Genomic DNA, 26677 nt, shown 5'->3' on the forward strand with positions numbered 1-26677 from the left:
CTCAGGACAGTGATGTCATCATGGGGCGGGGAATCATCACTCAGCACAGTGCTGTCATCATGGGGGCGGGGTATCATCACTCAGGACAGTGATGTCATCATGGGGGCGAGGAATCATCGTTCACGGCAGTGATGTCATCATGGGGGCGGGGAATCATCGTTCAGTACAGTGATGTCATCATGGGGGCGGGGAATCACTTAGGACAGTAATGTCAACACAGGGGGAAGGGGAATCATCACTCAGGACAGTGATATCATCCTGGGGGCCGGGAATCTTCACTCAGGACAGTGATGTCATCATGGGGGCGGGGAATCACTCAGGACAGTAATGTCAACACGGGGGGAGGGGAATCACTCAGGACAGTGATGTCATCTTAGGGGCGGGGAATCATCACTCAGGACAGTGATGTCATCATGGGGGCCGGGAATCATCACTCTGGACAGTGATGTCATCATGGGGGCCGGGAATCATCACTCTGGACAGTGATGTCATCATGGGGGCCGGGAATCATCACTCTGGACAGTGATGTCATCATGGGGGCCGGGAATCATCACTCTGGACAGTGATGTCATCATGGGGGCCGGGAATCTTCACTCAGGACAGTGATGTCATCATGGGGGCGGGGAATCACTCAGGACAGTAATGTCAACACGGGGGGAGGGGAATCACTCAGGACAGTGATGTCATCTTAGGGGCGGGGAATCATCACTCAGGACAGTGATGTCATCATGGGGGCCGGGAATCATCACTCTGGACAGTGATGTCATCATGGGGGCCGGGAATCATCACTCTGGACAGTGATGTCATCATGAGGGCGGGGAATCACTCAGGACAGTGATGTCATCATAGAGGTGGGGAATCACTCAGGACAGTGATGTCATCATGGGGGCGGGGTATCACTCAGGATAGTGATGTAATCACAGGAGCAGGGAATAATCACTCAGGATAGTGATGTCATTATGGGGGTGGGGATCATCACTCAGGACAGTGATGTCATCATGGGAGCGAGGAACCATCACTCAGGAGAGTGAAATCATCATGGGGGGCGGGGAATCATTGCTCAAAGGAAAGTGATGTCATCATGGAGGAGGGGAATCAATCAGGATAGTGATGTCATCACAAGTACGGGGAATAATCACTCAGGATAGTGATGTCATCATAGGGGCAGGGAATCATCACTTAGAGTGATGTCATCATGGGAGAGTGATTTGCACCTGCCTTCATAATTTCATCAAAGGATAATATATGTCAACCTGTAGAAAAATATTTCGGAAACATTTAAACCAAAAGGATTCCAGTGATATATCTGGTAGGCAGTGAATGTTAGACCACTTGGAAGAAGTATAAACCAAAAAGAGAAAATGTGGAACATGTGGTCGTTAAAGAGGACAAAAATATCTCAAAAGCCAAAACCCTTTATTAGCAGATAACTAGTCATATGGCAGCATTGTGGGAGAGGGATGCCCACACATCCATAAAAAACACAGGTATAGAAAGTACACATTGAACAAGTGTTTGATTAATTATAAAACTCTGAAATACAGGAAGAAAAGGCATCTACCAGGGAACAGAGAGAAAGGAGAAGGCATCTACCAGGAAACAGAGAGACACTAGAAAGCATCTACCAAGGAAGACACAGAAAGGAGAAGGCATCTACAAGGAAACAGAGAGACACTAGAAAGCATCTACCAGGAAACAGACAGGAGAAGGCATCTACCAGGAAACAGAGAGACAGGAGAAGGCATCTACCAGGAAACAGAGAGACAGGAGAAGGCATCTACCAGGGAACAGAGAGACAGGAGAAGGCATCTACCAGGGAACAGAGAGACAGGAGAAGGCATCTACCAGGGAACAGAGAGACAGGAGAAGGCATCTACCAGGAAACAGAGAGACAGGAGAAGGCATCTACCAGGAAACAGAGAGACAGGAGAAGGCATCTACCAGGAAACAGAGAGACAGGAGAAGACATCTACCTAGGAAGAGAAAGGAGAAGGCATCTACAAGGAAGCAGAGAGACTAGAAAGCATCTACCAAGGAAGACACAGAAAGGAGAAGGCATCTACCAGGGAACAGAGAGACAGGAGAAGGCATCTGCCAGGGAACAGAGAGACAGGAGAAGGCATCTACCAGGGAACAGAGAGACAGGAGAAGGCATCTACCAGGGAACAGAGAGACAGGAGAAGGCATCTACCAGGGAACAGAGAGACAGGAGAAGGCATCTACCAGGGAACAGAGAGACAGGAGAAGGCATCTACCAGGGAACAGAGAGACAGGAGAAGGCATCTACCAGGGAACAGAGAGACAGGAGAAGGCATCTACCAGGGAACAGAGACAGGAAAAGGCATCTACCAGGGAACAGAGAGACAGGAGAAGGCATCTACCAGGGAAAAGAGAGACAGGAGAAGGCATCTACCAGGGAACAGAGAGACAGGAGAAGACATCTACCTAGGAAGAGAAAGGAGAAGGCATCTACAAGGAAGCAGAGAGACTAGAAAGCATCTACCAAGGAAGACACAGAAAGGAGAAGGCATCTACCAGGGAACAGAGAGACAGGAGAAGGCATCTACCAGGGAACAGAGAGACAGGAGAAGGCATCTACCAGGGAACAGAGAGACAGGAGAAGGCATCTACCAGGGAACAGAGAGACAGGAGAAGGCATCTACCAGGGAACAGAGAGACAGGAGAAGGCATCTACCAGGGAACAGAGAGACAGGAGAAGGCATCTACCAAGGAAGAGAGAGAAAGGAGAAGGCATCTACCAAGGAAGAGAGAGAAAGGAGAAGGCATCTACCAAGGAAGAGAGAGAAAGGAGAAGGCATCTACCAAGGAAGAGAGAGAAAGGAGAAGGCATCTACCAAGGAAGAGAGAGAAAGGAGAAGGCATCTACCAAGGAAGAGAGAGAAACGAGAAGGCATCTACCAGGAAACAGAGAGACAGGAGAAGGCATCTACCAGGAAACAGAGAGACAGGAGAAGGCATCTACCAGGAAACAGAGAGACAGGAGAAGACATCTACCTAGGAAGAGAAAGGAGAAGGCATCTACAAGGAAGCAGAGAGACTAGAAAGCATCTACCAAGGAAGACACAGAAAGGAGAAGGCATCTACCAGGAAACAGAGAGACAGGAGAAGACATCTACCTAGGAAGAGAAAGGAGAAGGCATCTACAAGGAAGCAGAGAGACTAGAAAGCATCTACCAAGGAAGACACAGAAAGGAGAAGGCATCTACCAGGGAACAGAGAGACAGGAGAAGGCATCTACCAGGGAACAAAGAGACAGGAGAAGGCATCTACCAGGGAACAGAGAGACAGGAGAAGGCACCTACCAGGGAACAGAGAGACAGGAGAAGGCATCTACCAGGGAACAGAGAGACAGGAGAAGACATCTACCAGGGAACAGAGAGACAGGAGAAGGCATCTACCAAGGAAGAGAGAGAAAGGAGAAGGCATCTAGCAGGGAAGAGGGACAGGAGAAGGCATCTACCAGGGAACAGAGAGACAGGAGAAGGCATCTACCAGGGAACAGAGAGACAGGAGAAGGCATCTACCAGGAAACAGAGAGACAGGAGTAGGCATCTACCAGGAAACAGAGAGACAGGAGAAGACATCTACCTAGGAAGAGAAAGGAGAAGGCATCTACAAGGAAGCAGAGAGACTAGAAAGCATCTACCAAGGAAGACACAGAAAGGAGAAGGCATCTACCAGGGAACAGAGAGACAGGAGAAGGCATCTGCCAGGGAACAGAGAGACAGGAGAAGGCATCTACCAGGGAACAGAGAGACAGGAGAAGACATCTACCAGGGAACAGAGAGACAGGAGAAGGCATCTACCAAGGAAGAGAGAGAAAGGAGAAGGCATCTAGCAGGGAAGAGGGACAGGAGAAGGCATCTAGCAGGGAAGAGGGACAGGAGAAGGCATCTACCAGGGAACAGAGAGACAGGAGAAGGCATCTACCAGGGAACAGAGAGACAGGAGAAGGCATCTACCAGGAAACAGAGAGACAGGAGTAGGCATCTACCAGGGAACAGAGAGACAGAAGAAGGCATATACCAGGGAACAGAGACAGGAAAAGGCATCTACCAGGGAACAGAGAGACAGGAGAAGGCATCTACCAGGGAAAAGAGAGACAGGAGAAGGCATCTACCAGGGAACAGAGAGACAGGAGAAGACATCTACCTAGGAAGAGAAAGGAGAAGGCATCTACAAGGAAGCAGAGAGACTAGAAAGCATCTACCAAGGAAGACACAGAAAGGAGAAGGCATCTACCAGGGAACAGAGAGACAGGAGAAGGCATCTACCAGGGAACAGAGAGACAGGAGAAGGCATCTACCAGGGAACAGAGAGACAGGAGAAGGCATCTACCAGGGAACAGAGAGACAGGAGAAGGCATCTACCAGGGAACAGAGAGACAGGAGAAGACATCTACCAGGGAACAGAGAGACAGGAGAAGGCATCTACCAAGGAAGAGAGAGAAAGGAGAAGGCATCTAGCAGGGAAGAGGGACAGGAGAAGGCATCTAGCAGGGAAGAGGGACAGGAGAAGGCATCTACCAGGGAACAGAGAGACAGGAGAAGGCATCTACCAGGGAACAGAGAGACAGGAGAAGGCATCTACCAGGGAACAGAGAGACAGGAGAAGGCATCTACCAGGAAACAGAGAGACAGGAGTAGGCATCTACCAGGGAACAGAGAGACAGAAGAAGGCATATACCAGGGAACAGAGACAGGAAAAGGCATCTACCAGGGAACAGAGAGACAGGAGAAGGCATCTACCAGGGAAAAGAGAGACAGGAGAAGGCATCTACCAGGGAACAGAGAGACAGGAGAAGACATCTACCTAGGAAGAGAAAGGAGAAGGCATCTACAAGGAAGCAGAGAGACTAGAAAGCATCTACCAAGGAAGACACAGAAAGGAGAAGGCATCTACCAGGGAACAGAGAGACAGGAGAAGGCATCTACCAGGGAACAGAGAGACAGGAGAAGGCATCTACCAGGGAACAGAGAGACAGGAGAAGGCATCTACCAGGGAACAGAGAGACAGGAGAAGGCATCTACCAGGGAACAGAGAGACAGGAGAAGACATCTACCAGGGAACAGAGAGACAGGAGAAGGCATCTACCAAGGAAGAGAGAGAAAGGAGAAGGCATCTAGCAGGGAAGAGGGACAGGAGAAGGCATCTAGCAGGGAAGAGGGACAGGAGAAGGCATCTACCAGGGAACAGAGAGACAGGAGAAGGCATCTACCAGGGAACAGAGAGACAGGAGCAGGCATCTACCAAGGAAGAGAAAGAAAGGAGAAGGCATCTACCAGGGAACAGAGAGACAGGAGAAGGCATCTACCAAGGAAGAGAGAGAAACGAGAAGGCATCTACCAGGAAATAGAGAGACAGAAGAAGGCATCTACCAGGAAACAGAGACAGGAGAAGGCATCTACCAGGGAACAGAGAGACAGGAGAAGGCATCTAGCAGGGAAGAGGGACAGGAGAAGGCATCTAGCAGGGAAGAGGGACAGGAGAAGGCATCTAGCAGGGAAGAGGGACAGGAGAAGGCATCTAGCAGGGAAGAGGGACAGGAGAAGGCATCTAGCAGGAAACAGAGAGACAGGAGAAGGCATCTACCAGGGAACAGAGAGAAAGGAAAAGGCATCTACCAAGGAACAGAGAGAAAGGAGAAGGCATCTACCAAGGAAGAGAAAGGAGAAGGCATCTACCAGGAAACAGAGAGACAGGAGAAGGCATCTACCAAGGAACAGAGAGAAAGGAGAAGGCATCTACCAAGGAAGAGAAAGGAGAAGGCATCTACCAGGAAACAGAGAGACAGGAGAAGGCATTTACCAGGAATCAGAGACAGGAGAAGGCATCTACCAGGGAACAGAGACAGGAGAAGGCATCTACCAAGGAAGAGAGAGAAAGGAGAAGGCATCTAGTAGGAAAGAGGGCATCTACCAGGAATGAGAGACAAGAGAAGGCATCTAGCAAGGAAAAAACAGGAGAAGGTATGGAATATATGAGTAAAAATGGAAACTGTAGTATAATGGTAGCACTCCATTAATAGCCACAGATAGAAGCAGGTAGTAGCGAGCACCAACTCACTATTGGTATAAAAGGTACCAATGCAAATGTAGAAACAAAAGCAGAGTCCATGATAGTGAAGCTATAGATCGTACAATGCTGTAAGCGAGGAAGAGATCTGCAAATAGAAAATCGCTGCATGTAGAGGTAGACAAAGTGACAAATATGTATAATAGCTGGTGCTCACAGTAATACGTGCTACAGGTAAGACATGATGGGATGGACAATATAATGAACAAAAAAACAAAAGGACAAGTAGCAAAAACGAAATATGGGTAAAACGATAAATCGGTGACAGAATGTTAATAGTAAATTCTTTTTATTATTTTCCATTATTCGTGTTAATGGCATTCATCATACACCACACATTACTCTCTATCACATCATGCTGCCTTTTGTGGCGGGTGTGCGCCTCCTTGTCCTCGATAAGCACTAACGCATCCCAAGTTATGTTACATCTATTTTGTGATCACACTATCTTTTGACGGGCATATGTTCAGGCATTCAAACCAATATTATGGCTTCTTGCATAATTTGATATATATCCGAAGGCTCTAGTATTTGACATATAACATTTTTTGGTATTTGGCTCCTCCCTGTGGAGTCTGGCCTTCTCCTGTCCCTCTTACCCTGGTAGATGCCTTCTCCTGTCCCTCTTACCCTGGTAGATGCCTTCTCCTGTCTCTCTTTATCCTGGCAGATGCCTTCTCCTGTCTCTTTACCCTGGCAGATGCCTTCTCCTGTCCCTCTTACCCTGGCAGATGCCTTCTCCTGTCCCTCTTACCCTGGCAGATGCCTTCTCCTGTCCCTCTTACCCTGGTAGATGCCTTCTCCTGTCCCTCTTACCCTGGTAGATGCCTTCTCCTGTCCCTCTTACCCTGGTAGATGCCTTCTCCTGTCCCTCTTACCCTGGTAGATGCCTTCTCCTGTCCCTCTTACCCTGGTAGATGCCTTCTCCTGTCCCTCTTACCCTGGTAGATGCCTTCTCCTGTCCCTCTTACCCTGGTAGATGCCTTCTCCTGTCCCTCTTAACCTGGTAGATGCCTTCTCCTGTCCCTCTTCCCTGCTAGATGCCTTCTCCTGTCTCTTTACCCTGGCAGATGCCTTCTCCTGTCCCTCTACCCTGGTAGATGCCTTCTCCTGTCCCTCTTACCCTGGTAGATGCCTTCTCCTGTCCCTCTTACCCTGGTAGATGCCTTCTCCTGTCCCTCTTACCCTGGTAGATGCCTTCTCCTGTCCCTCTTACCCTGGTAGATGCCTTCTCCTGTCCCTCTTACCCTGGTAGATGCCTTCTCCTGTCCCTCTTACCCTGGTAGATGCCTTCTCCTGTCTCTCTTCCTTGATAGATGACTTTTTTTTTTTTTACTGTGGCTCGGAGTTTTTATATTAATCATACACTTGATCACGGTGTACGTGTCGTCATCCGTCTTCTACAATGTCACCATAAACTCAATTGTTTGCTAATAAAGGTTTTTTTTTTTACTCTTTGTCCTGACTTGTTTTATGACCACATGTTCACCGTTTTCTCTTTTTGTTTTACTCATCACTTATGGAGGCATGAACTCATCCCAAAGAATAGGGGTGTCATCATGGGGGTAGGTACTTATCACTCAAAGGATAGTGACATCATTGAGGGTGGGTACACATCATTCAAGAGATGCTGATGTCACAGGTGCATAAAGGTACAGTTGTGGTCAAAAGTATTGACACCCCTGTAATTCTGTCAGATAATACTCAGTTTCTTCCTGAAAATGATTGCAAACACAAATTCTTTGGTATTATTATCTTCATTTAATTTGTCTTAAATAAAAAAACACAAAAGAGAATGAAGCAAAAAAATTGATGATTTCACACAAAACTCCAAAAATGGGCCAGACAAAAGTATTGGCACCCTCAGCCTAATACTTGCTTGCACAACCTTTAGCCAAAATAACTGCGACCAACCGCTTCCGGTAACCATCAATGAGTTTCTTACAATGGTCTGCTGGAATTTTAGACCATTCTTCTTTGGCAAACTGCTCCAGGTCCCTGATATTTGAAGGGTGCCTTCTCCAAACTGCCATTTTTAGATCTCTCCACAGGTGTTCTATGGGATTCAGGTCTGGACTCATTGCTGGCCACCTTAGAAGTCTCCAGTACTTTCTCGCAAACCATCTTCTAGTACTTTTTGAAGTGTGTTTTGGGTCATTGTCCTGCTGGAAGACCCATGACCTCTGAGGGAGACCCAGCTTTCTCACACTGGGCCCTACATTATGCTGCAAAATTTGTTGGTAGTCTTCTGACTTCATAATGCCATGCACACGGTCAAGCAGTCCAGTGCCAGAGGCAGCAAAGCAACCCCAAAACATCAGGGAACCTCCGCCATGTTTGACTGTAGGGATCGTGTTTTCTTTGAATGCCTCTTTTTTTCTCCTGTAAATTCTATGTTGATGCCTTTGCCCAAAAAGCTCTACTTTTGTCTCATCTGACCAGAGAACATTCTTCCAAAACGTTTTAGGCTTTTTCAGGTAAGTTTTTTCAAACTCCAGCCTGGCTTTTTTATGTCTCGGGGTAAGAAGTGGGGTCTTCCTGGGTCTCCTACCATAGTCCCTTTTCATTCAGACGCCGACGGATAATACGGGTTGACACTGTTGTACCCTCGGACTGCAGGGCAGCTTGAACTTGTTTGGATATTAGTCGAGGTTCTTTATCCAACATCCGCACAATCTTGCGTTGAAATCTCTTGTCAATTTTTCTTTTCCGTCCACATCTAGGGAGGTTAGCCACAGTGCCATGGGCTTTAAACTTCATGACACTGCGCACGGTAGACACAGGAACATTCAGGTCTTTAGAGATGGACTTGTAGCCTTGAGATTGCTCATGCTTCCTCACAATTTGGTTTCTCAAGTCCTCAGACAGTTCTTTGGTCTTCTTTCTTTTCTCCATGCTCAATGTGGTACACACAAGGACACAGGTTGAGTCAACTTTAATCCATGTCAACTGGCTGCCAGTGTGATTTAGTTATTGCCAACAGCTGTTAGGTGCCACAGGTAAGTTACAGGTGCTGTTAATTACACAAATTAGAGAAGCATCACAGGATTTTTCGAACAGTACTAATACTTTTGTCCACCCTCTTTTTTATGTTTGGTGTGGAATTATATCCAATTTGGCTTTAGGACAATTCTTTTTGTGTTTTTTAATTTAAGACATTAAATGAAGATAATAATACCAAAGAATTTGTGATTGCAATCATTTTCAGGAAGAAACTGAGTATTATCTGACAGAATTGCAGGGGTGTCAATACTTTTGGCCACAACTGTAAGTCCAGGAGCGGCGACACCTCAGCATTTGGGTGTAAGTCTTGCAGACTGACCTGGTACATCTATATGGGGGGAGGTGTCACTTTATAGGAAGACAAAGCAAGGAGTATAGGCTGGCCAAAGGAATGATTGTGGTGGGAACCTGTACAGGGGTTATAATAAAGGATTGACGAAAATAGAGTTGGAATCAGCTCAACACACCGAAAAAATTAAAAATTCACAAAGTCTTTATAAGAAATACTTTAAAATTAAAAGTGACCAAAAAATGGCCATCTCAGACAAAGCAATAAAGAGGGGTGGTGTGTATCACAGGAATCAATCCATACGTGGATCCAGTGTTCAAGAGCCATGTAGCTCGAAACGCGTATGAATTGATTCCTGTGATACACACCACCCCTCTTTATTGCTTTGTCTGAGATGGCCATTTTTTCGTCACTTTTAATTTTAAAGGATTTCCAATAAAGACTTCGTGAATTTTTAATTATTTTGGTGTGTTGAGCTGCTTCCATCTCTATTTTCCTCAATCAACCTCAGCGCTGTGCTCCTCCCGGATTGGAACAGCATCTCAGGGGTGAGCTGAATTTTTTATAATAAAGGATGCAGAATGGGGGGGCACCACTTTATCTGACCATACAAGATTCATAAATGAACATGGAAGCCAAAAATATACTGGTGGAAGACATCTCAAGAAGAAAGGATCAGCAGTGGAACACAACACACTTACAACGGGGGCTTCATGACATCTCTGGAAGACAAGAATGACGGACACAGGTGGGATCGAGGGATCACTGGGAGAGGGTTAAGTCTGTGCGGCCATAGGAAGGGTCAGCTTCTGTCCATACAGGAGGAGCAGGAGGTAGGTCATCATGGATGACAGTAGGCAGCAGGAAGAAGTGGCTCTCCGGAGGGGCTCTTGAGGCTTCAATCATTGAGGTCTTGGGGAGAAGTGTGTGATCAGCATTAATTGCTGGCTGCTGGAGGTCACTGCTCTGCATTGGCATCTGTTAGTGCGAGGGTTCAGAGCGGGCAATAGTGTTCTCATAGTCATCTCTCAATATACAAATTACATCATAGGAACGAGGCTGGAAATCAGGCCAATTACTACGCTTTTGGTTACAATGTCAGGCACTGCTGTTGTGAAGTACAATTCGAAAGAGGCAGAAAGTGAGATATAGAGATTTATAAAATAATAAAGTTCATTAAAGCTTCACTACATGCAGAGCAGGAACCAGGATTCAAGTTCATGGATTTACGGTGCATATTGCTTTGTCTATACCAGACCAGGCACATGGGTCGTCAACAAGTCAGACCCTCTTCTTGACTCCTGGCCGCAGCTTAGATGTAGATTCAACAGAGCCCTAACCACTTCCGCTGCGTCCAAAGGTGCGTGTTGTGATCCGCTGGTGTATCTTCGGCCATAGCTGGAAGAGGTGTAGGAGGAAGACGAGAAATTCATTGTGAAACTGGAATTGCCTGTGGCGTCGAAGCTGCCTCTACGGGAACCTGATCTGGACCCGGTTCTAGATCCTGATCGAGAACCGGAGGCTGAGCCAGAACCACTCACGTTGTAGGGACTATAGTAACCCTTGCTGGATTGTGAGGAGGCTTCCAGGAGTCTCAGACCAGTGCCATCTTCTACCATGCTCTTCTCCATTGCTTCTCTGTAGGAAATCTTCAGCTTGGTTTTAGGACAGGTAAGGTATTTGGAGTATGTGTTGACATCTCTCAGTTTTTGAGCTGTGCGGGAGTCTATGGTTCCCTTGCGAAGAGCATCCTCTAGACTGACCCTTCCAGAGACCTCAGGCTCTATAAGGCCACCAGTGAGATATTGCACTTCTAAGAAGCGTTGTCCGGCTTCATAATAAAGCCAGCCCTTCTTTAAGGCTTGGGCTGCTGACATTTTTGACTTTGTTCTTGGGTCTTCAAAGCCATTGTAGGCTTTCTGGGCCAGGTTTATTCTGTCCACCATTATTTTGTCCACTAGACCCTTGTTGACTGCGTCGGCCACAGAGAACTTCTCTCCTGTGATGGGGTCAATGATGCCTCCAGTGCAGGCCTGGGCTTCTAGAAGTCTCTGACCAGTTATGTTGTCCACCAGGTTGCGGTGCATGGCTTCAGTGATAGAGACCTTCTCTAATGTATCCGTGTCCACTATACCAGCTATAGGGCCTGTCTCTTCAGATGGATCACTCCAAGATGGTAGCTGATCTCGTTTAGCAGGACTGGCAGTGTAGGAAGATGACGAGCCCACAGAGGAGGATCTTGATCGGAATCCACTCATGTTACCGGACAGCATGTCTGCAAACTCTGTAATGGATAAGGTCCCAGCACGATACTGGTCCAGAGAAGATTGGTCAATGAGACCTTTGGAAATGGCATCATCAATATCATACTGACGTCCCGAGCGCCTGTCTGTGATGATTGATTTTACAACTCCATCAGATGAGGAGATGGTGACTTCCTCCCACTCACACTCCTGTTCGGACAACTCAATGTAGGTCTGCTGATCGATAAGTCCTTTGCGATAAGCTTCATACACAGACATTTCTTTCCCGGTCTCTGGATCTACAATGACCACTCTTCTCTTGCGGACTGAAGACTTGGATGAAGTCTTTCTCTCCCGCTTCTTTTCTTTCAGAGGCAGGAGACAAAGTCCGGTATCTGGGTCAGTCATGCATCTTTCCATTAATTGGAGGTAAGTCAGATTTTCCTCTGTGTTGGGATCAAAGAATCCTTTAGTATCATCACTGGGATCAGAGAGGATCTCATTCATCTCTTCATCAAACAGCCCTCTCTTATATGCGGTTTCCACTGGTAGGCGATGGCTTTCTTCTGGATCAATAATACCGCCAGTGGCAATCTGGGCTTCCAGCAGACGAATGCCGTGGTCTTTCAGTATGAGTCCTTTCTTCATGGCTTGGAAAAGAGAGATGAGTTTTCCAGAGTATGGATCCTTGTAGCCAGTCACCGCTCTTTCTGCAGACAGCAGTTTATCCTTGAATTCTGGCCCCACAATGCCCATTCGGACAGCATCCTCAACAGCCAACTTCAGGCACTTGATTGGATCGATGACGTAGCCTGTGGCTGCTTGGGCTTCGAGCAACTCGAATGCTGTGCCTGGCCTAATCATGCCCTTCTTCATAGCTTGGTAGATGGAGTACCTTTCCTTTGTAGCTTCCACGTAGACCCCAGCGATACAACTTGTGCCTTCCAGGAACTTCTGGAGGCTTCTTGACACTTCTTCAATAGATGTTAAACCTTCTTGTAACTGCTGGGCGGTTGCTGCATCCATGATATTCGATCTTATCAGCTCTTCCATGGAAATATCTTTTCTCAAACCTTTGAATGTTAATTTCCTCTTGTCTGCCAGTGGCAAGATGAGCAGATTGCTCTTTTCATCTCTTCGGCACCTCTTCAGCAGCTGTGAGTAACTGAGTTTCTCGTCCGTGGAAGGGTCCACGTAGCTGCGGACCTCACTTGGCTCTGACAACATATCGAGAGTCTCCTTGTTAAGATAGCCACGTGTGTAGGCAACATCATTAGAAATGTGGAATCCAAAGCGGGGATCGATGACGCCTCCTGTAGCTATCTGGGCATCAAGCAATCTCAAAGCTTGATCAGACAGGATCAAATCCTTCTTCATGGCTTGGAAAATGGAAATCATCTGCTCAGTGTAGGGATCTCTGTATCCGGTTACTGCTCTTTCTGCAGAGAGAAGCCGATCATGAATTTCAGGTCCCACAACGCCCTTTCTAACGGCCTCATCTACAGTTAATAATTCATTCTTCACAGGATCGATCATAAAGCCAGTGGCCGCCTGGGCATCCAGCAGCAGGAAAGCCACATCTGGAGTAATGAATCCTTTCTTTATTGCCTGGTAAACACTGATACTTTCTTTAGAAGTTGGCATTTGTAGACCCGCAACACATCCGGTTCCGTAAAGATATCTCCAGACCGTCTCGATTTGGATGAGCTCTTTGATAGTCGTGGTTCCTTGCTTGAGCATGTTGTACATTTCCAGTGTTATGAGCCTGGACTCATACATATCTTCAGCTGTAATGCGGCGGCGGACAAAATCATAGGAATACAGCTCTTGCTGACGAATTATCTCCGTTTTCTCAATGATTTCTATGATGATGATAATCATGCGCTCCTTGGTCAGACGACCAGCTTGGAACTCCGCCATCAGCCGCTCTCTTTCCTCTTTTGGAAGCAGATCAGACTGCATAAGCTCCCAGATGGTCATCGAGGAGCCGGCCATGCTTCCAGCTGGAATGTCCACTGTCGTCTCTTCGAACATCTTCTTGGTCTCTGCCTCACTGTACACTTTACTACTTTCAGCTGCTGCTGGTTTCTCAGTTTTCTTCAACGGAAGAAGAGTCAGACCTGTGTCTGGATCCTTAATGCATCTTTCTTTCAGTTGCAAGTAAGTCAAGTTCTCCTGAGTGTTGGGATCAAAGAATCCTTTGGTGTCATCGGTGGGATCAGATAGGATCTTGTTCATGGCTTCATCAAAGTAACCTCTTTTGTTGGCCACCTCAACGGGGACTCTGTGGCTGTGAACAGGGTCAATGATTCCACCGGTGGCAATCTGAGCTTCCAAGATGCGTATTCCATGGTCTCTGAGAATTAAGCCTTTTTGCATAGCTTCGAAGACAGAAATGGTGTTGCCAGAGTAGGGATCTTTATACCCTGTTACAGCTTTTTCAGCAGACAGCAGTTTTTCATGTAGCTCTGGTCCGACAACTCCAGCTTTCACGGCTTCATTTACATAGAATTTCTGGTTCTTTACTGGATCTATGATAAAACCAGTGGAGGCTTGTGCCTCCAGGAGAACCAGAGCAGTCCCGGGCCTCAGCATATTTCTCTTCATGGCTTGGTAGATGTTCATTTTTAGTTTGTTCTCTTCTAAGTAGACGCCAGCAATGCATTCACTGCCCTGGAGATATCTCTTGACCGAGTCGGTCTCTGAGATTTCCTTTACTGACTTCTTCCCTTCCTTCAGCTGCTCAAACTGAGTCTTATCGATAATATTGGCCTCCAAAAGTTCATTAGCAGGAACGGGAGCCCGGAGGCCGGTGAAAGTGAGGCGCTGCTGCCTCTTAGTCTCAGTTTCCTCCACAATGGTAATCATGATTTTGATTATTTTCTCAATGGTTACTTTCCCTGTCTTGTACTGACGGAGGAGCTCCCTCCTTTGCTCTTCCGTGAAATATTCAGAATGGATCAGCTCCCACAGAGTAATGGTCTTTCCTTTGAAGCTGCCAACAGGGACTTCAACTGTAGCTTTATCGAAGGCTTCTTTGGCTTGAGAGTCAGTGTAAAGCTCCTCCAGTTGAGATTGTATAGCTTGATTGGACAGGGGGAGTAACAAGTTACCACTTTTCTTGTCCAACTTGCACTTCTTCTGCAGTTGTGCATAAGAGAGGATTTCTTGACTGTTTGGATCATAGAAGCCAGTGTTTTCATCTACCGGCTCTGATAGAATTTTGGTTGTCTCCTCATCTAGGTGACCTCTCTTGTAAGCTATCTCTAGTGGAAGTCGGTGACTGCTTACTGGATCTATTATGCCACCCGTTGCCAACTGTGCATCTAGGAGTCGAATGCCACCGTCCTTTGGTATAAGCCCCTTCTTCAGAGCCTGAAACAGAGACAACGTCTGCCCAGTGTAGGGATCCTTGTAGCCAGTCACAGCTTTTTCTGCAGACAGCAGCTTTTCATGGTATTCGGGACCAACAATTCCAGCCTTGACAGCCTCATCTACTGGAAGTAGTTCACTATTCACTGGGTTAATGATGAAGCCAGTACCGGCCTGGGCCTCCAGGAGGTTGAGAGCAGTAGCGGGCTTCAGGAGGTTCTTCCTAATGGCATCATAGAAGCTTATCTTCTCACCAGATTTCTCTACCTGGACGCCAGCTATGGCCGTGCTTCCAGTTAGATATCGCTTCACTGCATCTACCTCAGAAATCTCTTTTACAGACTTTTTGCCTTGATGGAGCTGGTTAAACAGGTCATTATCGATGATCTTGCTCTCTACCAGTTCTGCTGCTGGGACGGGACTTCTTAACCCATCAAAGCACATCTGCTTTTTCGCCTCATTTTCTTCCACCACAGTAATTATGATCTTGATTATCTTTTCCACCGTGATTTTGCCAGTTTTATACTGTCGTAACAACTCCCGCCTCTGCTCTTCTGTGAAATATTCAGAATTGATAATTTCCCAGATGGTGACACTTTTTCCTTGGAATTTGCCAAAAGGAACGGAAACTGTGGCTTTCTTGAACACGTCTTTGGCTTCTGAATCAGTGTAGACAAGTTCTCCTTTTCCAGCTTTATCGGTCAGAGGCAAAAGGCACAACTTGGTCTCTGGGTCGATCACACATCTGTCCATTAGCTGTAAATAGGTGAGATTTTCTTGTGTGTTGGGGTCGAAGAAGCCTTTGGTGTCGTCTGTAGGATCCGACAAGACCTTGTTCATTTCTTCATCAAAGTAGCCTCGCTTATAGGCGATGTCCAGAGGCAGACGGTGACTGTTGACAGGGTCTACGATGCCTCCAGTGGCAATCTGGGCTTCGAGCAGTCGTATTCCATGGTCCTTTACAATTAAGTCTTTCTTCATGGCTTGGAAGAGGGATATTTTCTCTTCAGTGTAGGGATCCTTGTAGCCGGTGATGGCCCTCTCTGCGGACAGCATCTTGCTGTGGATTTCAGGCCCAATGACATTTTCTTTCACCGCCTCGCTGACCGTGAGGTACTTGTTCCTCACTGGGTCAATGATGTATCCGGAGGCAGCCTGGGCTTCCAGCAGGATGAGCGCAGTGCCTGGTGTGACCAGCCTCTTCTTCATGGCATTGTAGATGCTAATCTTTTCATTGCTGGGTTTGAGTAGTAGTCCAGCAATGCTGCTCTTTCCTTGGAGGTATTTCCTGATGTCTTCGTGCTGAGAGATGTCATCCACAGACACTTGCTTGGAGGCCAGTTTGTCCAGCATGTCTTTGGTCAGTATACCAGCCTCGTACAGTTTGTTGGCAGATACTTTCTGTCTTAGGCCATCAAATGCATTTTCTTGTTCACCGTTCTGTAGAGACCCGTCAATTAAATCTCTTCCATTCTGCAAGGATCGGGTCTGGGTTATGATGGTTTCCTTGTGAATCACAATCTCTTTGGATTTCTCCAAGGCCAATTTATGTTCTTGTTCCATTTGTTGCAGCCTTTCCCTCAGTTTTCGGTTTTCTTCCTCCAGCAGCTTCTCTTGTTCGAGCCTCATCCTATCCAGCTGCTGCAGCTCATCTTGTTTCTGCCGCACCTTGTCCTCCGCATCGAGGTGCCTTCTGACAGCATCGTCCATGCTGATCTGAAGAAGTCGCTTCTCCTCCTCCAGCTGTTGCAGCTGGCGTTCTCGCTCAGCTTTCAGGCTTTGGGCTTTGTTCACCTCTTGATTGAAGAGTTTCTCCAGTTTGGCCTTCTCTTCTTCAATGTACTTTTCTTTCTGGATCAAGATTTGCTTCTCAGACAGGAATGTGGACTGGAGCGTCTGGGTCTCTTGACGTAGCTGTTCCCGTTGAGCAATCTCCATCTGTAAAAGAACAGATCAGAATGATTAAGAAAAAGACAACAGAGGAAAAATGTGAGGACATTCATCACTGCACAACCAAAGGCTCACCAACGCGGCAGGGGCCTCTCTACATGACCCCATGTGAGGAGGAGTCCTGCTCTAGCAGCATGGTCCTCATGAGATGATGGCTGTTTTTTCACTTAGGCTCCCTCTAATATTATAGAGACAATAATTGTCCTGGTTGATGTGATGCCAGCAATCTAAGCACTGTGTAGTCAGTGATTTCAGCTTTCATTTCCCAGACATTGGTCCGGTGGTCTCCTTTCCCTCTGCACAATTTTGGGGCAACATAGGGCGGTTGGCCATGCAATGGTCTATGACCAGCTTTACGGGTACTGCAGCAGTACGAACAAGGACTATGTACTGCACAAGTAAAGGCCAAAAACAAAATAAGAATTAACAATATTAAACTAAAGTGAATGAGGGGCTTGGTGCATAAAACCCACGTGTGCTAGTAGTAGAATAATCGAGTACCTCTTCGGACTTCCTCTGCAACAGCTCAGCCTCCTTCTTCAGCTTCTCTTTCTCCTTCTCTAGATCGGCAATGGCTTTTCGCAGGTCATCTGCCTCCTTATCACTGTGCTGTCTCTGTATCTCCAGGGTGTGCACTACAGTCATCTTCTCTTTGGTCGACAGTTCTGTTTGGTGTAACCTCTCACTGATTTCTTCAGCCTGTTTCCTGAACTTTTTAGCATCCTCTTCAGCTTTGGCTTGGGCTTTGCTCATTTCCACCACTTGTATTTTAAGGCGTTCAGCTTCAGCACTTATGTCAAGCTGTCGACGACGTTCAGCCTCCAGGGTCTTTTGGAAGCCTTCAGTCTCCTCAGCTAGTTGCTGCTGCATCTGCTCCTTGTCTTCTTGGAGTTTCTTGGCTTGCTCCATGGCCAGTTCCTTCTGTTTCTGCAGCATCTCTGCTTCGGCTTTCAGACGAGTGGCTTCTTGAACAGCTTGCATCTTCTCTTTAAGCATTTTCTCAGCTAAGGCTCGCTGCTCATTCAGGTTGTCCTCTGCGAGCTTGCGTAGTCGTGCAGCCTCCTGGGCCTCTATACTCAGACGGGCAGCCTCCTCTGCCACCTGTTTCATCTTCTCTGCTTCCTCGACAAGGAATTTTTGTGTGTTGTCCTTATCTTTCATTATAAGCATTTTGTTTTCTTCTTCTATACGGACTTTCAGTTTCACCAGCTCTTCCATCTGTATTTTGACTTTGAAGAGTTCGTCTTCCACCAGTTTCTTTTGCCTCAGGGACTCAGTCACTTCTTCTTTCAGACGTCCCAGCTCCTCATCCAGAATGGTTTTATGGTGGTCGGTTTCCTCCAGTTGAAGTTTGACTTTAGTTAGTTCACCTTCTACCTGTTCCTTCTGTTTGAGAGTTTTTTCAGCAAATTTCTTGTGTTTCTCCATTTCAGCATCTGCCAGCTGTTTGAGCTTCAGCGCTGCCTGCTCGGCTTGGGCTCTCTTAGCGGCTTCCAGTTCTGCCTCTTTGCGGATCTGCTCTGCATCTTCCTGGGCTTGGGCCTTGGTTTGGGCCTCTTCCTCTGCCTTCTGCTTAAGGCGATCTGCTTCCTCTACCTGCTGACGTGACAGGGCAGCTTCATGCTCAGCCCTTACCTTTGCTCGCTCGGCTTCCTCCGCTGCTCGCTTGGCCTTCTCAGCCTCTTCTTTTAGCTTATCAAGGATGCTCTGCTCCTGGATTCGTGTTTGCATCAGTTCCTGCTCTTTCTGTTGCACAGCAGCCATATATGCTTTTTCTTCAGCAGCAATTTTGTTCCTGGCGGCATCTTGAGCAAGCTGAATTTGCCTTTCCGCCTCTTTCTCAGCGAGTTCCTTCTGCGCTTTGGCCTCTTCAGCCTTGGACTTCAGTCTCTCCACTTCCTCTAGGGCTAATTTTCTCTGCCTTGCTGCCTCCTGTTCTGCAGCAATGATCTTCTTGACTTTCTCTTCAGCTTCTTTGCGTCTGGCCTCCTCCTCTAAAGCCAGTCGTCTTTGCATTTCCGCTTCTTCCTCTGCCTTTTCCTTGCTTTTTTGAGTTTCTTCTGCAATGTTTTTCAGTTTTTGAAGTTCTAGCTCCAGGTCGGATTTGCCAACTGAGGCCTTTTCAAAGTTAATTTTCAGAATTCGGATCTCTTCTTCAATGATCCTTCTCTGCTTCACGGTCTCATCCACAATGTTCTTTTGCCTTTCCAGCTCATTCTCTGAGGACTGTTTGAGCAGCAGGATCTTCTCTTCGATGTCTTGCTTGTGTTGGGTGGCTTGCTCCTCAAGCAGCTTTCGTTGATAAGCTTCATCTTCTGCCAGTCTTCTAAGGCGTTCATTCTCAGCCTCCTTCTCCTTCAAGGCAATCTCAGCCTCCGTCTTTAACCGTGTGGCCTCATTGATGGCAGCAAGCTTTTCTTTCAGGATCCTTTCAGCTTCTGCCCTTTGTCGCGTGGCTTCTTCTTCTGCTAACTGTCTTTGTCTCTTGGCCTCTTCTGAGAGCGCTCGTAACCTGGCGGCTTCTTCTGCAAGATCTCTCAGCTTGTCTGCTTCTTCTTCCAACATTTGCTTAGACTTCTCACTTGCAGAACGAGACTCTTCTTCTGCTTTGGCCTTGGCCTTCAGAAGGATCTCCATTTCAGCACGGACTTTGGAGAGTTCTTCTTCCAGACCTCTTCTTCGTTGGATTGCTTCACTGACTTCATTCTTGAGGCGGAAAAGATCTTCCTCCAAGACAATGCGCTGCTGTTCACCACTTTCCACCTCTGCCTTCAGCCGGATCAGTTCTTGTTCAGCAGAAAGTTTATGGGATGCAGTTTCTTCTGCCAACTTTCTCTGTTTCTCCAGCTCTTCCTCTGCCAGATCCTTTTGGCGCAGAGCAGACTCCTCTGCTTTGGTTCTCTTGCGGGCCTCTCTCTCAGCATCTTCTTTCTGTTTCTCGGCTTCTTCTTGTGCAAGAGTTTTCTTGTGAGCTATTTCCTCTGCCTGTAGCCTTAGCCTCAGAGCTTCATTGGCTTTTTGCCTCCATTTTTCCAGCTCTCGTTCAGCCTCCTCTTTTGCATTTTCGGCCTCTAACTGCTGCTTCTTGAGACGTTCAGCCTCCTCTTGCAAGTGGGTTACGGTGATATGTTCCTGCTGTAGAGACATTTCCAGTTGGGTGGTCTTCTCCAGGAAGGACATGCGCTTGCTCTGTAGCTCTGCATCAGCACTCTGCTGGGCCATATCATGAGCTTGTTTTATCTGTCTCTCCTTCTCCAGCTCAGCTTGTTTCATCCTCCTCTCGGCCTCCTCAGCTTGAAGCCTCAGTTTCTCCAGATCACTTAGAGCCTTTTGTTTCTCTCTGGCTGCATCTTTCTCTGCTTGGATTTTGCGCTGTAGCTCATCTTCTGCCTCTCGCTTCTTCTGGGCCTCATCCTTAACCTGTTTTCTTAAGCGCTCAGCCTCCTCCTGTGCCAGTTTCTTCTGCCTCTCTGCCTCCTCTGCTCGTTCCCTCAGTGCCTTTAGCTCATCTTCAGCACCGGACTTTTGCTTCTGACTGGTTTCCAGCTGCAGTCGGATGATCCTTATCTCCTCCTCCACTTTTCTGCGGTTGTACTCAGCCTCTTCAATGAGTTTCACCTTGGCCTTGATCTCAGTTTCAGAGTTTTGCTTCATCTGATGCAGCTCCTGCTGAATGTTCTTCTTCTGCTGCTCGGCGTCAACAGCCACCACCTCCCGTCTGGTGACCTCTTCTTGCATGTTTAGTCGCAGCTCTAAGGCCTCTTTTTCTGCCAGGGCTTTGGCCTGAGCGTGGGCCTCGGCTAACTGCTTCTGCTTCTCTAGCTGGGCCTCTACCTCTGCCAGCTTCTTCCTCTCCTCTTCTTTCAGCTTCTCTGCCGCTTTCTGAAGGAGGGTGGGGTGGGAACAGAGGGAGGACGGGGTGAGGGCAGGTAGAGAAGGGTGGAGAGGGGCAATGGAGACAAAAAAGAAAAAGAAAAAAGAAAAATAAAACAGATGGAAAAAATAATCATATGCTCTATGGTCAAAAGCAAACGGAACGAAGAACAATGGCTGGACACGAGGGATGAGGATGTATGTGGAGTGGCAGGTGGAGTGGTACTTGTACCTGACACCTTGTGGTAAGTAGAAAAATATACAGTTAAAGTGAAACACTTTCCCCGAGTCATAGACAATCACTGCTGCCCCAGCTCCATTGTACACAGACACATGATGGCCAGGTGTTACCCCAATACTGAGAGCACAGCAAACAGTGCGGCATATGATGGGCGCAGGCGCTGCCACAGCTCTATGATGGGCGCAGGCGCTGCCACAGCTCTTCATGCGTTGTCCTCACGGAAGAGCAGACATTTACATAAATATGCCCAGGCAGAAAGAGCAGGAATATGGCTGTGCCCGGTGCTGCAAGGATACTACTGAGCTGACGGTTATAGGAGGGCATGCCAGGATCCAGGCACAAGAATGACAAGCACTGGGTACAAGCTCATACCTCCTCTTCCTCCAGGCGGCGCAGCGTCTCGGTGATGAACTTGATGTATTGGCTGGTCAGGGTGGTGAGTTCACTGTACTTGGTGCGGAGCTCCACGTACTACAAGACAGAAGAGACACCGTCAGGGTCCACAACGCAGCCGGGCAGCACCCCTCAGAAGGCACCACAGAGCCCCTCAGAAGGCGCTAAACCACCAGAATTTGCCGCAGCAGCTATCAGAATACGCAGCAGCGCACGCACCTCCTGGATGATGTTGTCCGATGTAGACTGCACTTTGGGCTTCTTGACGGGAGATGCCACCGGCTCCACCTGAGCTTTATATGTCACTAGCTGCAGCTCAAAGTCCTGGAACACGAGGAAGACCACATTCAGCAACAGGAACCAACATCACCATTATACTGCAGAGCTGCACTCACTATTCTGCTGGTGCAGTGACTGTGTACATACATTATTGATTCTAAGTTACATCCTGTATTATACCCCAGAGCTGCACTCACTATTCTGCTGGTGCAGTCACTGTGTACATACATTACTGATCCTGAGTTACATCCTGTATTATACCCCAGAGCTGCACTCACTATTCTGCTGGTGCAGTCACTGTGTACATACACTACAGATCCTGCGTTACATCCTGTATTATACTCCAGAGCTGCATTCACTATTCTGCTGGTGCAGTCACTGTGTACATACATTACTGATCCTGAGTTACCTCCTGTATTATACCCCAGAGCTGCACTCTCTGTTCTGCTGGTGCAGTCACTGTGTACATACATTACATTACTGATCCTGAGTTACATCCTGTATTATACCCCAAAGTTGCACTCACTATTCTGCTGGTGCAGTCACTGTGTACATACACTGCAGATCCTGCGTTACATCCTGTATTATACTCCAGAGCTGCACTCACTATTCTGCTGGTGCAGTCACTGTGTACATACATTACTGATCCTGAGTTACATCCTGTATTATACTCCAGAGCTGCACTCACTATTCTGCTGATGCAGTCACTGTGTACATACATTACATTACTGATCCTGAGTTACATCCTGTATTATACCCCAGAGCTGCACTCACTATTCTGCTGGTGCAGTCACTGTGTACATACATTACATTACTGATCCTGAGTTACCTCCTGTATTATACCCCAGAGCTGCACTCACTGTGTACATACATTACTTATACTGTATTATACTCCGGAGCTGCGCTCTCTGTATCGGAGGAGCTCTGTAATCAGGTATCAGTGGTGGTTGTCTGCTCCGGCGTCTTTGCCCCTTACCTTGATGGCGTCGATGTACTGCTTGGCGTACTTCTGGCATTCGTCCACTTTCACGCGGTTCTTCTCGCTTTCCTCCAGCAGTTTCTGTGGGCAGGAGGTAACAGACTTCTTATTACGGCCTCTCGGGGTGGAGTTAGCGCATGGTCAGGTGACCTCATTCAGCCCTTATAAGGAGCTGCAGCGGCCGCGCTCCTCCCCCAGAGACCCGCCCCCATCAGAGTGCATGGCAGAGGCAGCCGCTCCCCTCCCTCCGTACCTTCTCCTCCTGCAGTTGCTCCTTCACAGTTCTGCTGTCGGTGATGGGCACAGACTGGATCTTTTCCTGCCGCTGCTTGGCATCCTGGATCCAGCGGATCAGCCACTCGTAGCTCTCCCTGTAGTAGCGGAGCTGTTTGCCCAGTTGCTCCAGCTCCCGCTGCCTCAGGTCTATCTGTAGGACGATGGCCTGCCAGCGCTCCAGCAGCTGCTGCACCTTCTCTCTGTATCGCTCCAGGTCCACGTCCCGCTCGCTGTGTGAGCGCAGCATCTGGTCACTCACCTCCCGCACCTTGCCGAGGTCACTCTCCAGACCGCTGAAGAGAGGCTGGTGCCCCTCCACCTGTCCACGCATCCGCTGCAGCACGGAAGACAGCGGGTGAGGGAGGGCAAGGCTGTGCAACACAGACACTGCACCCTCACACCGCAACGCTGCACCCTCACACCACTACGCTGCACCCTCACACAACTACGCTGCACCCTCACACAACTACGCTGCACCCTCACACCACTACGCTGCATCCTCACACCACTACGCTGCATCCTCACACCACTACGCTGCATCCTCACCTCTCGACACTGTGCAACGCTGCACCCTCACCTCTCGACACTGTGCAACGCTGCACCCTCACCTCTCGACACTGTGCAACGCTGCACCCTCACCTCTCGACACTGTGCAATACTGCACCCTCACACCACAATGCTGCACCCTCACCTCTCGACACTGTGCAACGCTGCACCCTCACCTCTCGACACTGTGCAATGCTGCACCCTCACACCACAATGCTGCACCCTCACCTCTCGACACACTGCAATGCTGCACCCTCACACCACAACGCTGCACCCTCACGCCACAATGCTGCACCCTCACCTCTCGACACTGTGCAACGCTGCACCCTCACCTCTCGAGACTGTGCAACACTGCACCCTCACCTCTCGAGACTGTGCAACACTGCACCCTCACGTCACAATGCTGCACCCTCACCTCACAATGCTGCACCCTCACCTCACAATGCTGCACCCTCACCTCTCGACACTGTGCAACGCTGCACCCTCACCTTTCGACACTGTGCATCGCTGCACCCTCACCTCTCGACACTGTGCAACGCTGCACCCTCACCTTTCGACACTGTGCATCGCTGCACCCTCACACCACAATGCTGCACCCTCACCTCTCGACACTGTGCACTGCTGCACCCTCACACCACAATGCTGCACCCTCACCTCTCGACACTGTGCAACGCTGCACCCTCACGCCACAATGCTGCACCCTCACCTCTCGACACTGTGCAGCGCTGCACCCTCACCTCTCGACACTGTGCAACGCTGCACCCTCACACCACAATGCTGCACCCTCACCTCTCGACACCGTGCAAAGCTGCACCCTCACCTCTCGACACCGTGCAACACTGCACCCTCAACTCTCTTGACCCTGTACAATGCCGCACCCTGACACTGCACACACACACAGATATCCAACATAATGTCTCATCTTCACTTCAGGTCACTTCCCGCCCCATCTGCTCCACACAGGAGGTCCGGCTGTACCTTCAGGTCTGTCTTGCTGCTCTCCAGCTCCTTCAGGTCAGCAGGTACAGTGTGAACATCCTTCAGCTGATCTTCATACGTCTTCACCACCTCCTCGGCTCCATGTGTGTTTCGGATCACCAGGTTTATAGTCTTTAGTCTGGAAGACAAAGGGTCAACTTGTCAACTTCTTTAGATCCACCGAGAGGTGGTGTATGCTCTGATTCTCACACAGCAGGGGGTCACTTACTTATCCAGGTAGATGGAGGACAGGCTGTAGACTTGGTCCATCTTCTGCAGGGTGATGTCATGCTCAGATCTCAGGACCGGTGCGGACGCCCCCAGGTCGGGCTGGCTCAGGATCTTCCGCGCCTTCTCGCTCACCTTATCCAGATTCTTCTGAATGGTCTCCAGTTCAAAATGAATTTGCTGAGAAAATAGAAGAAAGTCAAAAGCAGAAAAACAACAGAACAATCCTTACGGCAGTCCCTACTCTCTACACGCGGACATCCCCCAGGAGGCTGACCGCCCCAGAGATGACCGCTATCGCTCCTGACCCCCATACACTGGACGAGGACACAAGTGTTCCCCATACAGAGGGGAGATTCACTGCCAGACCCCCCCCCCCCGGCCTCTGCTACCCAACCACCCTGCCCCCCCCCTATACTCCACAGCGCACCACCCTGTGCCCCTGACACCTCTAACCTTCCCAGCGCACCACCCTGTCCCCGAGACCTATACGCCTCAGCCCACCATGTCGCCCAGACCCCTCTATACTTCCCAGCCCACCGCCCTGTCCCCCCAGACCTCTCTATACTCCTCAGCCCATCACCCTGTCCCCTCAGACCTCTCTATACCCCACAGCCCACCGCCCTGTCCCCCCAGACCTCTCTATACGCCTCAGCCCACCATGTCGCCCAGACCCCTCTATACTTCCCAGCCCACCGCCCTGTCCCCCCAGACCTCTCTATACTCCTCAGCCCATCACCCTGTCCCCTCAGACCTCTCTATACCCCACAGCCCACCGCCCTGTCCCCCCAGACCTCTCTATACCCCACAGCCCACCGCCCTGTCCCCCCAGACCTCTCTATACGCCTCAGCCCACCATGTCGCCCAGACCCCTCTATACTTCCCAGCCCGCTGTCCTGTCCCCCCAGACCCATCTATACTCCACAGCCCACTGCCCTGTCCCCCCAGACCTCTCTATACTCCACAGCCCACCGCCCTGTCCCCCCAGACCCCTATATACTCCCCAGCCCATCACCCTGTCTTCCCACACCCCTCTATACTCCACAGCCCACCGCCCTGCCCACGCAGACCCCTCTATACTCCCCAGCCCATCACCCTGCCCACGCAGACCCCTGTATACTCCCCAGCCCATCACCCTGTCTTCCCACACCCCTCTATACTCCACAGCCCACCGCCCTGCCCACGCAGACCCCTCTATACTCCCCAGCCCATCACCCTGCCCCCCAGACCCCTATATACTCCCCAGCTCATCACCCTGCCCCCCAGACCCCTATATACCTCCCAGCCCATCACCCTGCCCCCCAGACCCCTATATATTCTCCCCAGCCCATCACCCTGTCCCCCCAGACCTCTCCATACTCCACAGCCCACCGCCCTGTCCCCCCAGACCCCTCTACCCACCACCCTGACCCCCTAGACCCATCTATACTCCACAACCCACCGCTGTCCCCCCAGACCTCTCTATACTACACAGCCCACCGCCCTGTCCCCCAGACCCCTCTACCCACCACCCTGTCCCCCTAGACCCCTCTATACTCCTCAGCCCACCGCCCTCTCCCCCCAGACCCCTCTACCCACCACCCTGTCCCCCCAGCCTCTCTATACTCCACAACCCACCAACCTGTCCCCCAAGACCTCGCTATACTCCACAGCCCACCGCCCTATCCCCCCAGACCCCTATATACTCCCTAGCCCATCACCCTGTCCCCACAGACCCCTATTTACTCCCTAGCCCATCACCCTGCCCCCCAGACCCCTATATACTCCCCAGCCCATCGCCCTGTCCCCCCAGACCTCTCTATACTTCTCAGCCCATCACCCTGTCCCCTCAGACCTCTCTATACCCCACAGCACACCGCCCTGTCCCCCCCAGACCTCTCTATACTCCTCAGCCCGCCGCCCTGTCCCCCCAGACCCATCTATACTCCACA

General features: G+C 49.3%; 1 protein-coding gene and 1 long non-coding RNA gene across 23 annotated transcripts in view; both read right to left on the reverse strand.

Moving 5' to 3' along the window:
* Window positions 1-1399: 1399 nt before the first annotated feature.
* LOC141047951 (uncharacterized) lies at window positions 1400-9759 on the reverse strand. Its single transcript, XR_012219930.1, has 2 exons — window positions 3106-9759; window positions 1400-3015 (listed from the first exon to the last, which is right to left on the reverse strand). It is a non-coding gene; the product is annotated as an uncharacterized lncRNA (long non-coding RNA).
* A 771-nt stretch (window positions 9760-10530) lies between these two features.
* PLEC (plectin) overlaps window positions 10531-26677 on the reverse strand; it is a 475125-nt gene continuing 458978 nt past the window's right edge. For all 22 annotated transcript variants that reach the window (XM_073543308.1, XM_073543309.1, XM_073543307.1 and 19 more), the window contains 8 exons: window positions 24748-24926; window positions 24519-24657; window positions 22972-23328; window positions 22716-22799; window positions 21680-21784; window positions 21440-21538; window positions 17455-20835; window positions 10531-16941 (listed from right to left, as the gene is read on the reverse strand). In XM_073543308.1, coding sequence (XP_073399409.1) covers window positions 10636-16941; window positions 17455-20835; window positions 21440-21538; window positions 21680-21784; window positions 22716-22799; window positions 22972-23328; window positions 24519-24657; window positions 24748-24926 — 10650 coding nt within the window. In that variant the 3' untranslated portion in view covers window positions 10531-10635. The remainder of the gene's footprint in view (window positions 16942-17454; window positions 20836-21439; window positions 21539-21679; window positions 21785-22715; window positions 22800-22971; window positions 23329-24518; window positions 24658-24747; window positions 24927-26677) is intronic.

The sequence above is a fragment of the Dendrobates tinctorius genome, unplaced genomic scaffold (genome assembly GCF_039654945.1).
Source record: "Dendrobates tinctorius isolate UK_male_01 unplaced genomic scaffold, ASM3965494v1 ptg000130l, whole genome shotgun sequence".
NCBI classification, from domain to species: domain Eukaryota; kingdom Metazoa; phylum Chordata; class Amphibia; order Anura; family Dendrobatidae; genus Dendrobates; species Dendrobates tinctorius.